Source organism: Canis aureus, chromosome 26 (assembly GCF_053574225.1).
Source record: "Canis aureus isolate CA01 chromosome 26, VMU_Caureus_v.1.0, whole genome shotgun sequence".
Lineage (NCBI taxonomy): Eukaryota > Metazoa > Chordata > Mammalia > Carnivora > Canidae > Canis > Canis aureus.
In genome coordinates, this window is record NC_135636.1 from 41,269,504 (window position 1) to 41,287,167 (window position 17,664).

The following is a 17,664-nucleotide window of genomic DNA, read 5'->3' on the forward strand; positions in this document are numbered from 1 at the left end:
ATATTGACTTATCCCTTAGTTCATTCAACAAATGCTTGCTGAGTATCTACGTGTGCCAGGCAATGATAAAATCCTTGGCTTACAGAGATAAGACATACAAAGTCCTTGCCCTAAGGAGCTTACAATAAGGATAACAAGTATATCAAAGATATTTCACATGCTAGTTACTGCTATTAATAGTGTAATGAGAATAAATGAGAGTGGTGGAAGGCCTTTTTGAGTTCACAGTGGGCTAACAGCTGAATGATACCCAATATCAAATTAGAAGGAAGAGCATTATTACAGCCATGGATACTGTCTTGGTTGGTTCACACAACAGAGGGAAGGGTTTTGTGGCTTGAACTTACAGCCAAAAAGAAGCCAAAAGAAGATAAATGATGTTGACAGGTGCCCAGTTGCATAGGACTCTGCCATGGTAGAGTTTGGAAATTTTTTTTTTTTTATGATTTATTTTAGAACGTGTGTGGGCTCACGAGCTTACACATGTAGGGGGTAGGGGACAGAGGGAGAGAATCTTAAGCAGACTCTCCTCTGTGGAACCTGATTTGGGGCTCACTCTTACAACCCATGAGATCATGACTTGGGCCCAAATCACAAGTTGGTTGCTGAACCAGCTGAGCCACCCAGGTGCCCCAGGAGTTTGGTTTTGTAATAGAAATAATTATGAGGACTATAGGAGATTTTGGCAGAGGTATGTATAGTGCTTTAAGAACATAATGAAGAAAGTTAGTGGGGGTTGCCTGGATGGCTCAGTTGAGTGGTTGGCTCTTGATTTCTGCTCCTAATGATCTCAGGGTCCTGGGGTAAGCCATGTGTGGGGCTCCAAGCTCAGTAAGGAATCTGCTTGAGAATTCTCACTTTCCCTTTCTCTTTGCCCTATCCCCTACTTGCACACATGTGTACTCTCACCCTAAAATAAATCTTAAAAAAAGAGGGGGGGGGGGACACCTGGGTTTCTAAGTGGGTAAGCCTCTGCCTTCAGCTTAGGATATGATCCTGGAGTCCTGGGATCAAGTCCCACGTTGGGCTCCCTGCATGGAGTCTGCTTCTCCCTCCCTGTGTCTCTGCCTCTCTCTGTCTCTAATGAATAAATAAATAAAATCTTAAAAAAAAAAAAAAAATGGGGCAGCCCTGGTGGCTCAGCGGTTTAGCGCCGCCTGCCGTCCAGGGTGTGATCCCGGAGACCTGGGATCAAGTCCCACGTTGAGCTCCCTGCATGGAGCCTGCTTCTCCCTTTTAAAAAAAAAAAAGTTAGTGAAATAGAGAATTACTGAGGAGTGTATTAAACTCAACAGTAGGCTCCTGGGTGACTCAGTAGGTTAAGTGTGGGACTCCTGATCTTGGCTCAGGTCCTTTTTTTTTTTTTTTTTTTTTTTTAAATGATAGTCACACAGAGAGAGAGAGAGAGGCAGAGACATAGGCAGAGGGAGAAGCAGGCTCCATGCACCGGGAGCCCAACGTGGGATTCGATCCCGGGTCTCCAGGATCACACCCTGGGTCAAGAGCAGGCACTGCGCCACCCAGGGATCCCTTGGCTCAGGTCTTGATCTCACTCACGGTTTTGAAATCAAAGCCCTGCTTTGGCTACAAGCTGGGGATGGAGCCTACTTAAAAAAAAAAAAATAAAGGATATTATTTATTTATTTATTTATTTATAATTTTTTTAAAATTTATTTATGATAGTCACAGAGAGAGAGAGAGGCAGAGACATAGGCAGAGGGAGAAGCAGGCTCCATGCACTGAGAGCCCGACGTGGGACTCGACCCCGGGTCTCCAAGATCGCGCCCTGGGCCAAAGGCAGGCGCCAAACCGCTGCGCCACCCAGGGATCCCAGGATATTATTTAAAAAAAAAAATTCAACAGAATAGATGCAGTTAATCTCTATAATGCTCCCAACACATATGTACACAGTTTCTAACATCCTGCCTTGCATAAATCTCAAAAGGTAGAACAAATTTGTGTGGCAAAGAAAGACAAGGTTATTATTATTTTTTAAGATTTTATTTATTTATTTATTTGTGAGACAGAGAGAGACAAAGACAGAGATACAGGCAGAGGGAGAAGCAGGCTCCATGCAGGGACCCCGATGTGGGACTCGATCCCAGGTTTCCAGGATCATGCCCTGGCCCGAAGGAAGCCTCTAAACTGCTGAGCCACCCGGGGTGCCCTGGGTTGTTGTTGTTGTTTTTAATAGCTCATATACACTGATGTAAATGATTATGCTTGACAACAGCAAATTTTGTCAGATTGAGCATTTCAACACAGAAAGAATAGAAAATGCACTGATTAAATCACAGCTTTCCAAAGTTTTATATAATAAAGTAGTTCTGTGGCCAAGCAATGGGGGGGTAACTCTGGATTTAAACAACATTAATCTGAAAACTTAACTGTTTGAGTTCCTGAAGACTCCAAAAGTGTGTGGGGGGGGATATAATGTGTAGCATTTTCCAGACTTTTTTTTTTTTTAAAGACTATGGTTCAATCAGAGGAGCATCCAACTCTTGATCTCGGTGTTGAGTTTGAGCACCACGTTGAGTGTGGAGATTATGTAAAAATAAAATCGTATTTTGAAAAAATTTTGAGATAGCATGAGCAAGAGGAGGAAGAGGGAGAAGCAATCTCCCCGCTGAGTAGAGAGCCCATTGTGGGGCTCTATCCCAGGACTCTGGAATCATGACCCAAGCCAAAGGCAGATGTCCAACCGACTGCCTATAAAAATAAAATCTTAAAAAGATTTAAAAAAATTTCTACATCTGGTATGGGTGTAGAACCCATGATAAACCCCAAGATCAACCTACTGAGCCAACCAGGCATCCCTGCATTTCCCAAACTTTTAATATAAAACCCAGAAAGGGTAGCCTCCTAATAAATTGTGTCTATGGTTGAGTGGGACTTGATATTCATGTCATAGGGTGGTTTGTGCTGGGTCAGAGGAAGTGAATAGATAGGTGGAAGAGTCTAGTAAATCAGAATATGGCTTTCGTTATGGTAAAAGTGTTTTCCAATTAAAGGGAAAAGACTAGTAAGGAGAATATGGATAGTTTCAAACAAATAGTCTCCTTAGAAGCTTGTAGTTTCTGGTTGTGGAGGGCTATGCTGCACAAGCACAGCATTAGCTATAGCCCGTATCTGTCTTCCTCCTTTCCTCCTTCCTTGGCAAGGTGTCCTTTCTATTACTGTCCCTGGTATTGCCACTCTAGTAAAGTCCTTGTCATTATTATTTCCCCCTGAGAGATAGCCTTGATTAGTAGGAGAGTAGACCTATAAAGTCAAATTGCTTTGTTTTCTGTTTTTGTTTTTTTTTTTTAATATTTATTTATTCATCAGAGACACAGAAAGAGGCAGAGACCTAGGCAGAGGGAAAAGCAGGCTCCCTGTGAGGAGCCCTATGCGGGACTTGATCCCAGGACCCCAGGATCATGTCCTGAGCCAAAGGCAGATGCTCAACCACTGAGCCACCCAAGCGCCCAGATATGATTTTTATTAATTATGTTACTTGGGGCAAGTTAATCTGAGTTTCCTTGTATGTAAAATGATTACTATTTGCAATGATATACATACAAAACATCTGGCATTATGCCCTTCCCCTCATTGAAAAAAAAGTGTCCAGATACTTGTTCTTCTCGCCTCCACTCTGGAAACCATTACCAGCCCAAAGTTCATATGCTCCACTTTAAGTTTTGATCCATTTCAAAAAACTTCAATGACTTCCTATTGTACATTAAATCATGAAACCCTTCACCGAAGTATTGAGGAACCTGTAGGATCTGATCTCAGCCTCCAATACCTCTATTTGCCAAAGGAGCTAATGTACTTTTCCTGTTATTTTGCTCACACTAATTCTTATATAAGATGGGTGTCATTCTACTTTGCCTTTCCAATTCTGTGTATTCTTCAAGTTCAGCTAAAGAGAGCCTTTTGGAAATTTTGGCACACATGCAAATGTAGGTCAAGTAACTCTCTTGTTAACTTCCTAGCAGTTAAGTTATGGTCATTTATTTGGCACCTCAACTCCAGGGGACAAATGTGTTTCAGGGTTTCTTTTTGAGTGCACATACTGTGGATTATGCAGCATTCCCTGTGGGTTGTGGAGTATTACTCTGCAAACACAGTAGTATTTCTTTTTTTTTTTTTTTTTTAAGGTTTTAGTTATTTAATCGAGAGAGACAGAGACAGAGAGATAGAGGCGGAGACACAGGCAGAGGGAGAAGCAGGCTCCATGCAGGGAGCCTGACATGGGACTCGATCCCGGGTCTCCAGGATCACGCCCTGGGGTGTAGGCGGCCCTAAACCGCTGAGCCACCTGGGCTGCCCACATTAGTATTTAAGTAAAACAAGTTTATATATTAAGTGAGACACTATAGCCTCAGGCAGTTTGGGCCAGGTTTTGATGCCAAATGAGTTTGACACAAACTTAAAACAACTTTCAGGGGTGCTTGGGTGGTTCAGTAGATTAAGCATCTGACACTTGATCTCAGCTCAGGGTCCTGGGTTCAAGCCCCGAGTTGGGCTCCAGCATGGACTCCAGGTTATAGACTTTTGGATTTCAGAACTGCAGCAAAGGGATTATAGGTCATAGTTTGCATCGTAGTTGTGTCTTACCTTCCATCTAATATGTAAGCTCCTTTGAGAGCCTAGCTTTAATTACCTTTGACAGTCACTTAAAAATATGATAAAATTTTAATAGCTTTGTGATTGGAAATGTGTTACATATATAGATAGTTATAGGATATCAGGAAAATCCTAGAAAAAAAATCCTAGAATATGAGGAGAACAAAAATGTCCGAATGTTCATCACAGAATTACCACTGTTTACATTTTGGAGTGTATTTTTTATTTTTTCTACATATTAGGGTATGTATATTTTTTTTTTTTAATTTTTATTTATTTACGATAGTCACACAGAGCTAGAGAGAGAGGCAGAGACATAGGCAGAGGGAGAAGCAGGCTCCGTGCACCGGGAGCCTGACGTGGGATTCGATCCCAGGTCTCCAGGATCGCGCCCTGAGCCAAAGGCAGGCGCTTAACTGCTGCGCCACCCAGGGATCCCTGTATAATTTTTTAAAATATTTTATTTTATTATTTTTTTATATTTTATTTATTTATTCATGAGAGAGAGAGAGAGGCAGAGACACAGGCAGAGGGAGAAGCAGGCTCCATGCAGGGAGCCTGACATGGGACTCGATCCCAGGTCTCTGGGATCGTACCCTGGGCTAAAGGTGGCCTTAAACCGCTGAGCCACCTGGGTTGCCGTTTATTTTATTTTTTAAAAGATTTTATTTATGAAAAACAGTGTGATAGGCAGAGACATAGGCAGAGAAGCAGGCTCAATGCAGGGAGCCTGATGTGGGACTTGATCCTGGGACTCCAGGATCACGCCCTGGGCCAAAGGCAGGCACTCAACTGCTGAGCCATTCAGGTGTCCCAATTTTGTTTTATTTTTAAGATTTTGTTTATTTGGGAGAGAGCATGAGAGAGAGAGAGAGAGAGTGTGTGTGTGTGTGTAATAGAGAAGAGAGGGAGAAGCAAACTCCCCTGCTGGGCAGAGAGGCCCATGCCGGGCTTGATTCCAGGACCCTGAGATCATGATTTTTGAGCTGAAGGCAGATGCCTAACTGAGCTACCCAGGTGCTTTAAGATTTTCTTTTAAAGTAATCTCTGTACCCAATATTGGGCTTGAGTTTACAACTCCTGAGATCAAGAGTTGCATTCTCTACCGACTGAACCAGCCTGGTGCCCCTAAATTTTTTCACATAATTTGAATTGTGATGTATTTGACTTTTTCCCACTTAGCTTTTTCACATTTTACAAGAATTATTATATTTTTTCTTCTTTGTCATAGAAGCCCCAAATTAAGTTTTGTGCATGGTTGCCCTGAGAAGGCTACATTTTCCTAGGTTCCCTGGGACTAGTGTGGCTTTGTCCCTAAAAGCTACCTCCTGGGATCTAAGCAGAAGTGCAGTTTTAGTGTGCCTTGGTGGCTCACTTGGTTAAGCCTCCCAACTCTTGATTTTGTTTTAGGTCGTGATCTCAGGGTCGTGAGGTCAAGGCTTGTTTTTCAGCTCGATGCTGGGCATGGAGCATGTAAGGTATAACTTACTGTGAACTCATTTTAAGTGTACTTTTTGGTGAACGTTCACATATTACCATTAGGTTTGGATATGTAACATGATGAATAATATATATGAATAATAATAACATCTGTACTTTACAATATATACTTACTGTGAAATGATCAGAGTAAGTCTAGTTAACATCCATCACTACACATAATTAGAGATTCTTTTTGTCATCAGAACTTTTTTTTTTAAGGAGGGTGCACACCCAACATGGGGCTTGAACTCATGACCTTGAGATCCAGAGTTGCTTAATGACAGTCAGCCAGGTGCCCCGTAATAAAGTATTATTAGTTTATTTACTTATTTTTTTTTTTTTTTTAGTAATCTCTGTGCCCAAAGTGTGGCTCAAACTCACAAGTCCCAAGATCAAGAGTTGCTTGCTCCCCTGACTGAGCCAGCCAGGTGTCCCCTATACTAACTAGAGTCACTGTGCTGTACATTGTATCCTCGTGGCTTACTTATTTTATAACTAGAATTTTCTACCTTTTGACTCCTTTCACCCATTCTGTGAGTCTCTAATCCCCCACCTTTGGTAACTGCCAATTGGTTCTCTGTATCTATGAACTCTGATGTATTTTTTTGTTTTTGTTTTTATTTTAAATTCTGCATATAAGTATGAACTCCTATGGTGTTCACTTAGCATAAGGCTCTCAAGGTCCATCCAGGGGCACATTGCTGGCTCAGTAGAGCATGTGAGTCTTGATGTGGGGGTTATGAGTTCAAGCTCCATATTAGGCACGGAGCCTACTTTTTTTATTTTAAATTTTTTTTAAAGATTTTATTTATTTATTCATGAGACACACACACACACACAGAGGCAGAGACACAGGCAGAGGGAGAAGCAGGCGCCATGCAGGGAGCCCGATGTGGGACTCGATCCCAGGACTCCAGGATCAGGCCCTGGGCCAAAGGCAGGCACTAAACCGCTGAGCCACCCAGGGATCCCCTGGAGGCTACTTTAAAAAAAAAAAAAAAAAAAAAAAAAGTCCATTTTGTCACGGTTGGCAGGCTTTCCCTTTTTTATGGCTGAATAATACTGCATTGTATACACATACCACATTTTCTTTTATCCATTCATCTATTGGTGAACACTTAGGTTATTTCCATGTCTGGGCTTTTGTGAGTAACGTTGCAGTGAACATGGTGCAAATACCTTTTTGAGTTAGTGCTTTCATTTCCTTTGGGTAAATACCAGAAAAGAATTTTTTAAAAAAGGATTTTATTTATTTATTTGGGAGTGTGTGTGCATGTTGCAATGACAGGGGATTGGGGGGGGGGGGCGGGCAGAGGTGGAGGGAGAGGAACAAGCACGCGCCAAGCTGAGCACAGAGCTGGAGGTGGGGCTGGATCCCATGACCCTGAGGTCTTGACCTGAGCCAAAACTAAGAGTCTGGTGCTCAATCACTGAGCCACTCAGGCACTCTCAGAAGTGGAATTTCTGGATCATGTAGTGTAGTTCTATTTTAATTTTTTTGAGGAACCTTCACACAGTTTTCCACAGTGGCTGCACCAATTTACATTCCCACCAACAGTGCACAGGCGTTGCCTTTTCTGTGCGTTCTTGCCAACGTTTGTTATTTTTGATGACAGCCATTCTAACAGGAATGAGGTGAAGTCTCATTGTGGTTTTGATTTGCATTTCCCTGATGGTTAGTGATATTGAGAACCTTTTCATGTACCCGTTGGCCATCTTTATGTCATTTTATTTTACTTACATGAGAGAGAGGCAGAGACACGGCCAGAGGGAGAAGCAGCTCCCTGTGGAGCCTGATGCAGGACTCAGTCCCAGGACCTTGGGATCATGACCTGAGCCAAAAGGCAGATGCTCAGCTACTGAGCCACCCAGGTGCCCCGGCCATCTGTATATCCTGAAAAAATGTCTCTTCAAATCCTCTGGTCATTTTAAAATTTTTTGCATATGTATTTTTTATTTTTATGCTTTTGAGTTATGGGTTCTAAATATATTTTGGATATTAACCTCTTATCAGATAGATAATCTGCAAATAACTGTTCCCGCTTGGTAAGCCACATTTTTCATTTTGGAAACCTTTTTTTTTTTTTTTTTTTTAAGATTTTATTAGAGCACAAGCAGGGAGAGTGGCAGAGGGAGAGGGAGAGAAGCAGGCTTCCCACTGGATCCTAGGACCCTAGGATCATGACCTGAGCTAAAGGCAGACACCCAACCAACTGAGCTACCCAGGCGCCTTTGTGTGAATCCATCCATCCATCCATCCATCCATTCATTCATTTTTAAAGATTTTATTTATTTATTAATGAGAGACACAGAGAGAAGGCAGAGACATAGGCAGAGGGAGAACCAGGCTCCCTGCAGGGAGCCTGATGTGGGACTTGATCCCCGAACTCTGGGATCACTCCCTGAGCCTCTGGAATCATTCCCTGAGCCGAAGGCAGAGGCTCAACCACTGAGCCACACAGGCATCCCCAGATCCTTTTATTTTGATGTAGTCACACTCACTTATCTTTGGTTTTGGTGTCAAAAGTTGCTGTTGCTTTTTAATCATAATCACAGCTGTCGTCTTCTGAGTTCCAAAATTCTCTCCTCAGGTACTAATTCCCAGCATCTGGTTTGTTGTCAGTCCTTGATTACATGTTGTACACAGATTTATTTCAGTTTCTTTAATCTCAGAACTCTTTATGGGATCCTTATCTACTGCTTAAAATTGTAATTTCTCATGGTGGGCCTTATAAAAAAAAAAAGTTCCTAGTGAGGTTTTTTTTTTTTAACCCCTTGTTTGCCCTTTTTTATAGCATTACATCTGATAAACTTTATGGTAATCTTGATAAATTCTTCACCTTTGTTTTTCTGTGCCTTTTACTGACTTTGTGGTATGTTTTGTTTTTGTTCTTTTTTCTTCTCAAAATTAGCTCACCCTTGTTTCAGAAAAGCCTATCTTATTTTCTGGAACCTTGCTTCAGCTGAGTCAGACTTATAGGACATACCTTAAGACATAACAAATGGATGACTTTCAGAGAGAGTTTTGACCCATAGTATAAAAGTATTCTTTCATGTAAATAATTGTGTACCAATGTGACCAATTTACCAAACGTTATTTTTTCCGTTAGGTTCTATGGCAATGGAGCTCAGTGATGCAAATTTGCAAACGCTAACAGAATACTTAAAGAAAACTCTTGATCCTGATCCTGCCATCAGACGTCCAGGTAAAGAGAATTTTTTTTGTGGTTTGATTTATTCTTTAAGGACAAGTGATGAAAACCTTTGCATCATCTACCTGTATGTGTAAATTAAAAAAAAGAAAAAAAATAAAGAAAGATTTAACACTTTATTTTTGGGAATATTTTCTTTCTTTCTTTCTTTCTTTCTTTCTTTCTTTCTTTCTTTCTTTCTATCTATCTATCTATCTATCTATCTATCTATCTATCTACCTGTATGTGTAAATTAAAAAAAAGAAAAAAAATAAAGATTTAACACTTTATTTTTGGGAATATTTTCTTTCTTTCTTTCTTTCTTTCTTTCTTTCTTTCTTTCTTTCTTTCTTTTTTTTTTTTTTAAATTTTTATTTATTTATGATAGTCACAGAGAGAGAGAGAGAGGCAGAGACATAGGGAGAGGGAGAAGCAGGCTCCATGCACCGGGAGCCTGATGTGGGACTCGATCCCGGGTCTCCAGGATCGCGCCCTGGGCCAAAGGCAGGCGCTAAACCGCTGCGCCACCCAGGGAACCCCCCCTTTTTTTTTTTTTTTTTTTTTAAGATTTTATTTGTTTGACAAGAGAGAGCACAAGCAGGGGCGGGGGGGGGGGGTGGACGGCAGAGGGATGGATAGAGAGAAGCAGGCTCCCCACTGAGTAGGGAGCCCGACATGGGGCTCAATCCTAGGACCCTGGGATCATGACCTGTGCCCAAGGCAGATGCTCAACCGACTGAGCCACCAAGGTGACCCTTGGGCATAGTTTCTTTTTCATTCTCTACCTATAAAGTGTTTGGTTGGCTGCTTATGCATAACATACGATGATGTCGGGTGTTTTTGTTTTTTTTTTGAGTAAAGTTGCTTTTATTTGGCCTATTCTAGGATTAAAAAGTACTAATATGTCTAGAAGCTTTGTCCCTTCACCTTTCTAAAAGTCCCCACACCTGCCTGTTTTAGACATATAATAGGGCACAGAGATGAGAGTTAATTGCCTAAAAAATGATTAAATGAATTAAACCAGGTAATGAGATGCTGTTTCTTAATCCACATGTTGGGTTTGATTTAATTAATGTATTTTAAGACCTAGGGTTCCTCCCTCCAGTATTTGACCAGTTTCTGTTAGAAACTTAGTGATAGCTTAGAATTGTAAACTCAGATGGCCGCAGGACTCCAATGTAAAGGTAAATGAGGGAGGCAAGTGAAGTAAGGATTGGTAATTTCATGTGATTTATATGCCTTGGCTGCGGGCATTTGTAACAAACTAACTTTGGGGGATTCAAACCACTTTTGGAAGATATTTCCAGCTTTGCTCGAAAAATAAAAGACATTTCTATAAAGTGTCCTCATTTTTAAATGATAGCATCTGACTTCAAAAAACATGAGATACTGTGCAAACCAACCAAACTTTCTGAGGACCATATGTATCTTATGGGTGGATAATCAATTGATGATTCTCGATTTAAGCCATATTAGTCAGTTATCAACCTGCTTCCTTAAAATCATTAATATGCATGCTGAGAAAGAGGATTTTGGAATGCCCCCACAAAGACACAAGTCACTGTGTGTTTGTTGTAGTTATAGGTTATATACAAGAAATAGACTTATAAACATGTTAATGTATCCATTCTATTCTAGAATAGTGTTTGTGATTTCTGGAAAATTGTGGGGTTTTTTTCCCCCATTAGTGCTTAAAAAAGTAACATGTTCTTAGAGGAAGTGAAATTAATGGATCTAATCTTCTTAGACTTTCCCAGAAAGCCTCTGCAAACCTTGTCTATTAAAAATTATTTTTAATAATTGTGTCTTTGTAAGGTAAGGATGTTACTGGTTTATTAATTCAGGACACTGTAGGAATAAATTGATGCTTCTGGAATGAGTTATGAACATAGTATTTTTCAGGGATTGATATTAGGCTGATTCCATGTTCGAGCAAATGATCTGGAGGTTGAAATGTGTAGTTGATCCAGCTTACAGATAGCACTATGCTCCCTTAGTTATTGAGATGAGACTGGTCCAGATGAACTGGAAGACATTTTGAGACTCCTTGAGTGTGTAGAAACATGTCCATGTGAATATTCTGTGAGCAAGTTGAAGGAAATGAACACAGAAAGAAATAAAGACTTAAATTCATCTAATTTCTTTCAGGATACTGATCACAATTTAAAAAAGAAACCTGGTGATCTTTTTTTTTCCCCTAAAGATTTATTTATTTATTTATTTGTTTATTTATTTATTTATTCATTCACGATAGACATAGAGAGAGGGCGGGGGCGGGAGGGGCAGAGACACAGGAGGAGAGAGAAGCAGGCTCCATGCCTGGAGCCCAACGCGGGACTTGATCCCGGGACTCCAGGATCGCGCCCTGGGCCAAAGGCAGGCGCTAAACCGCTGAGCCACCCAGGGATCCCTGAAACCTGGTGATGTATATGGGCTTTCCTCCAGATCATGGATCTAGTGTATTGCTGTGTGTACAGTGCTAACCACTGAGGAAACAAAGCCTTCCAGACTACTACAAAACCATAGTATGTCCCCTCCTGAAAAACAGTTTTCAGTTTAGCGCTTCTTAACTTTTAAGAAAGATACGATGGAAACAAAGCAGGGAAGGTTTGAGGATCTACTTCAAACTCTTGGGACTCAGTTCAGAACGAAGAGATATTAAATCATAATGTAGAAAATAATAGATGCTAATGGCAAACTTTTTCAATGAAGCTTATGAAAAAGAAATGCTGTAAATCTTCACTGTGTGATCAGTAAACCCTGGAGATTTCTTTTGTAAGATTTATTTATTTATTTTAGAAATAGTGCCTCCAGGGAGAGGGAGGAAGGGCGGAGAATCTTAAGCTGACTTCCTGGTGAGCATGGAGTCTGACACAGGGCTCTATCTCACAACTTGAGATCATGGCCTGAGCCAAAATCAAGAGTTGGTCACTTAACTGACTGAGCCATCCAGGCACCCCAAAACCTAGAAGATTTCTTATCACTAAGTATGGTAGAAGTTGAAAATATGTAAAATCTTTGAATAATTTTTTGCTCATATAGATGCTTAGTTCAAGAAGAAAACTGAGGGCTAGTATGATAGAATAAGGACTGGAATAAAACTTGTTCGGTGATGAAATCTAGTTGTGTGATCTTAGACAAGTTATCTAACTCGGGCCTTGTTTTAAAATATAATAATATACTTAATGGTAGTAGTGTGACAACTTAATGAAATACTATATGTGAATAAAGAACCAGACACATATGGTTTATAAAAATATATATTAGTATGACTTAACTCGTTTAATTTGCATCACAGTACTATAAAAATATTACTGGCATTACTAAGAATCTTTGTGGAATATGATAGAGTACAGTCTTCAACTTCACAGTGGTTTGAAGTTTTGACTTTGTTACTGTGAAAGCAACACACTTTCAGTAGAAACCATACTTCGAATTTTGAGTTTTGATCTTTTTCCTGGGCTAGTGATAAGCTAGTACAATGCTGTCTCATGATGCTGGGCAGCAGCAGCAAGCCACAGCTCCCAGTCATGTGATCATAAGGATAAACAACCAATATATTAACAACTATTCTTTACCCATACAGCTTTTCTGGTTTCATTTATAGTCCCATTTAACAGATAAGAAAAGTAAGGGCCAGTAGACCCATGATAGGTTCCTTAAGGGAAAATATCCTAATCTTTCAATTTTTTGGTGCTTTTAATCACAGATCTACATAGCTCATTTATATATAAAATAGAAAGATTTGGTTATAATAACAAATTCTCTAACATGGAAATTCTCTTACAGCTGAGAAGTTTCTTGAATCAGTAGAAGGAAATCAGAATTACCCACTATTGCTTTTAACATTGCTGGAAAAGTCCCAGGATAATGTTATCAAAGTGTGTGCCTCAGTAACATTCAAGAACTATATTAAGAGAAACTGGAGAATTGTAAGTATTTTGTGAACATATGGTCTATAGTAACCTGTACGTTTATAATATTTATATATGCAATGCTCCTGAAAAGATTCAGGCACAGATTAAAGATAAATTTAAAAAAAATACTTATTTATTCATGAGAGACAGAGAGGAAGAGACATAGAGAGAGAAGCAGTCTGTATGCAGAGAGCCTGATGGGAGATTCAATCCTAGGTCTCTAGGATCACAGTCTGGGCCAGAGGCAGACGCCCATCCGCTAAGCCACCTAGGTGTCCCTAAAGATAAAATTAAATAGAACCCTCCTCAAAATATCAGTAGATGAGATCCAAAAACATATAAAAAGAATTACCATGATGAAGTGGGATTTATCCCAGGGATGCAGGGCTGGTTTAACATTCAATAATCAGTTAATGTAATCCTATTAATAAACTGACAAAAGAAAAATCACATGATCATATTAGAGGGAGAAAAGGCATTTAACAAGATCCTGCATCCATCCATGGTAAAACTCAGTAAACTGGAAATAGGAGAGAACTTTTTTTTTTTTTCCAAAAAGATTTATTTGTTTATTCATATGAGAGAGAGAGAATGGCAGAGACCCAGGCAAGAGGGAGAAGCGGGTTCCCTGCAGGCAGCCCAATGTGGGACTTGATCCCAGAACTCTGGGATCATGCCCTGAGCCAAAGGCAGATAGATGCTCAACCGCTGAGCCACCCAGGTGTCCCGGGAGAGAACTTTCTTGGCTTAATAAAGACTATTTTCAAAAACCTAGCTAATATCCTGCTTAATGGTGAGAAACCTGAAGCTTTTCCACTAAGATCAGGTACAAAGCAAGAATGTCCCCTCCATCACTCTTTCTCAGCATTGTATAGGAAGTCCTTGCTGATGGAATAAGAGGAAGTAAAAGGTATACAGACTGGGATGCCTGGGTGGTTCAGCGGTTGAGCATCTATCTGCCTTGGCTCCAGGCGTGATCCCCATCCCAGGATCAAGTCCTACATCCTCCCATGTCAGGCTCCTTGCAGGGAGCCTGCTTCTCCCTCTATCTATGTCTCTGCCTCTCTCTGTGTCTCTCATGAATAAATAAATAAAGTCTTTTTTAAAAACAAAAAGGTATACAGACATGAAGGAAGACCTAAAACTATCTTTGTTCACAGATGACATAGAAATTCTGAAAGACTTGACAAAAATTAATAAAGATGCTTTCCCAAAGTTCTTGTTTCATTTGAGTTCATACAGACTGCTCGAACTTCCTAACTCAGATTGCTTGAGTGTGATGCTTGGTTTTTGACCTCCATTATGGTTGAATCTAAATGTTAGTTCATTGTCAACTGAAGAGGCATTGTGTGGAAAGACACAGTTCTACTGAATAAAATTTTTTTTAATTTTAATTTATTTATGATAGTCACACACAGAGAGAGAGAGGCAGAGACACAGGCAGAGGGAGAAGCAGGCTCCATGCACCGGGAGCCCGACGTGGGATTCGATCCCAGGTCTCCAGGATCACGCCCTGGCGAAAGGCAGGCACTAAACCGCTGCGTCACCCAGGGATCCCTCTACTGAATAATTGAAGCAATTTCTTTTGTGGATGGGGAAAAAAATTAAAACACAGTAGAAAAACCACATATAAAAATTCTGTAGAATCATGGGATCCCTGGGTGGCGCAGCGGTTTGGCGCCTGCCTTTGGCCCAGGGCGCGATCCTGGAGACCCGGGATCGAATCCCACGTCGGGCTCCCGGTGCATGGAGCCTGCTTCTCCCTCTGCCTATGTCTCTGCCTCTCTCTCTCTCTGTGTGACTATCATAAATAAATAAAAATTTAGATCTGTGACTCATTTAAAAAAATAAATAAATAAAAATTCTGTAGAATCCAAAATAATTAGGATTTGGAGTTTTTGATAAGAGATATAGAAATATAATCTAATATTAAGATGAATTCCATTGTACTGCAAGTTTAATGACTGGTATAAAATTAAGAAATTAAAGTATTTTTCCTTACTCTAGGACAGTGGTTCTCACTGGGGGGTAATTTTGACTGCAGAGATTTTTGGAGCCATTTTGATTGTCACAGCTGGAGGTGGGTTGGGGGCAGGGAGTGTTACTGCTAACTAGTGGGTAGAAACCAGGGATGCAGCTGATCATCCTGCAGTGTACAAAACCATTCTCATAACAAAGATATATCTGGCCCAGAATGCCAATAATGCTGAGGTTGAAGAAACCCTGGTTTAAGATAAAGAAAAAAAAAAAAAGAATTTTTCTGAAGTGATAGTAATAATGAAATTTAGAAAGCATTAAGATTGACAAAATGGTTAGTTTTTCTAAAATGTCAACTTTGAGTCTGCTTAAATATTTATTTAGAATTTTGTCTTCATTTTGTGAAAGAGTTTAAGAAGCAGTAAATACTGTTTTTTGTTTGTTTTGTTTTTTTATTTATGAGAGACACACAGGCAGAGACATAGGCAGAGGGAGAAGCAGGCTCTCTGCAGGGAGCCTGATGCGAGACTCAATCCCAGAACCCCGGGATCACAGCCTGAGCCAAAGGCAGACACTCAACCACTGAGTCCCATAAATACTGTTTTTAAGCTTGTGTAGTCAAGTGTTAACTCATGTAGTGAAGAAACAACTGGTAAATTATAGAATGTTGAAAATATCCATTGCTCTACTTGCAGACATGCTAGCCCTCTTCCTCTGTCTTGATTTGTAAAACTAGTGTGATTTCCAGGACCTCTTTGAGTGATGTAGTCCTGGATTCATTTAAATTGGTAATAGTCAAGAAGTTTTCATTGAAAAGACCTCTGACCTAGGGTGAGAATCAGATTGAAGCATCTGAATGTGGGCTAGGCAGCATGGATCTGTAAATATTTTCACCACGTGTTCTGATAAATTTGCCTTTAGAAGTGAGGTTTTTTATTATTACTATTGTTAAAGATTTTTATTTATCCATTTATGTGGGACAGATAGCAGTAGAGACATAGGCAGAGGGAGAAGTAGCCTCCCTTTGGGGAACCCAATGTGGAACTTGATCCGAGGACCCATCCACATCACACCCTGAGTCAAAGGCAGATACTCAGCTGCTGAGCCATCATAGAACTGAGGTTCTTAATTGTCATCAGGGAATGTATATTTTTCCGCAGAAGGGTTTATGCTTTCATTAGATTATTAAGGAATCTGTGGCCCATTCAAATAGAGGGAAGGAGCTGCCTTCTTCTATGTTTTTCTTAGAAAACCAGAAAAGGGGCAGCCTGGGTGGCTCAGTGGTTTAGTGCCGCCTTCGGCCCAGGGCATGGTCCTGGAGACTTGGGATCAAGTCCCGCATCAGCCTCTCTTCATGGAGCCTGCTTCTCCCTCTGCCTGTGTCTCTGCCTCTCTCTCTCTCTCTCTCTCTCTCTCTCTCTTTCTCTCTGTGTCTCTCATGAATAAATAAATAAAATCTTAAAAAAGGGATCCCTGGGTGGCACAGCGGTTTAGCGCCTGCCTTTAGCCCAGGGCGCGATCCTGGAGACCCGGGATCGAATCCCACATCAGGCTCCCGGTGCATGGGGCCTGCTTCTCCCTCTGCCTATATCTCTGCCTCTCTGTCTCTCTCTCTCTTTGTGACTATCATAAATAAATAAAAAAAAAAATTAAAAAAAAAAATAAAATCTTAAAAAAAAATAGAAAAGAAAATGGTTCTCTTTTTTCTATAAACCCATGTGTCATGGATACGGACTTTGTTATTTGCTCTTCATGTTTTGCTTTTAGGTTGAAGACGAACCAAACAAAATTTGTGAAGCTGACCGAGTAGCCATTAAAGCCAACATAGTGCACTTGATGCTTAGCAGCCCAGAGCAAATTCAGAAGCAGGTAATGGAAGGCTCTACTGTTGAAGGAGGAGGCTTATTTGTGGAACTTCCATGTAATTAATCTTTTTCCTCCCCCCAGTTAAGTGATGCTATTAGCATTATTGGCAGAGAAGATTTCCCTCAGAAATGGCCTGACTTGTTGACAGAAATGGTGAATCGGTTTCAGAGTGGAGATTTCCATGTTATTAATGGAGTCCTTCGTACAGCACATTCTTTATTTAAAAGGTATCAATAAATCTGTACTTTTTTTTTTTTAATCTATTAATTCATGAGCGGCACAGAGGCAGAGACATAGGCATAGGGAGAAGGAGGCTACCTGTAGGGATCCTGCTGTGGAAGTTGAACCCAGGACCCTGGGTAATGACCTGAGCCAAAGGTAGATGCTCAGCCATTGAGTCACCTAGGCGCCTCAACTTTATTTTTTTAAAGATTTCATTTAGAGCGTGCATGTTTGGGGGAGGGGCAGAAGGAGCCAGAAGAGAGGATCTCAAGCTGACTCCCAGCTGAGTGGGGAGTCTGACACTGGCTCCATCTCATGGTCCTGAGACCTTGACCTGAGCCAAAATCAAGAGTCAGATGCTTAACTAACTGAGCCACCCAGGTGCCCCTTAGAGATTT

General features: G+C 40.7%; 1 protein-coding gene across 2 annotated transcripts in view; it reads left to right on the forward strand.

Moving 5' to 3' along the window:
• Positions 1 to 17,664, forward strand: part of CSE1L (chromosome segregation 1 like) — a 46,868-nt gene that overhangs the window by 4,741 nt on the left and 24,463 nt on the right. For both annotated transcript variants that reach the window (XM_077873505.1, XM_077873504.1), the window contains 4 exons: positions 9,204 to 9,299; positions 13,074 to 13,216; positions 16,946 to 17,047; positions 17,126 to 17,271. In XM_077873505.1, the coding sequence (XP_077729631.1) occupies positions 9,209 to 9,299; positions 13,074 to 13,216; positions 16,946 to 17,047; positions 17,126 to 17,271 (482 nt within the window). In that variant the 5' untranslated portion in view covers positions 9,204 to 9,208. The remainder of the gene's footprint in view (positions 1 to 9,203; positions 9,300 to 13,073; positions 13,217 to 16,945; positions 17,048 to 17,125; positions 17,272 to 17,664) is intronic.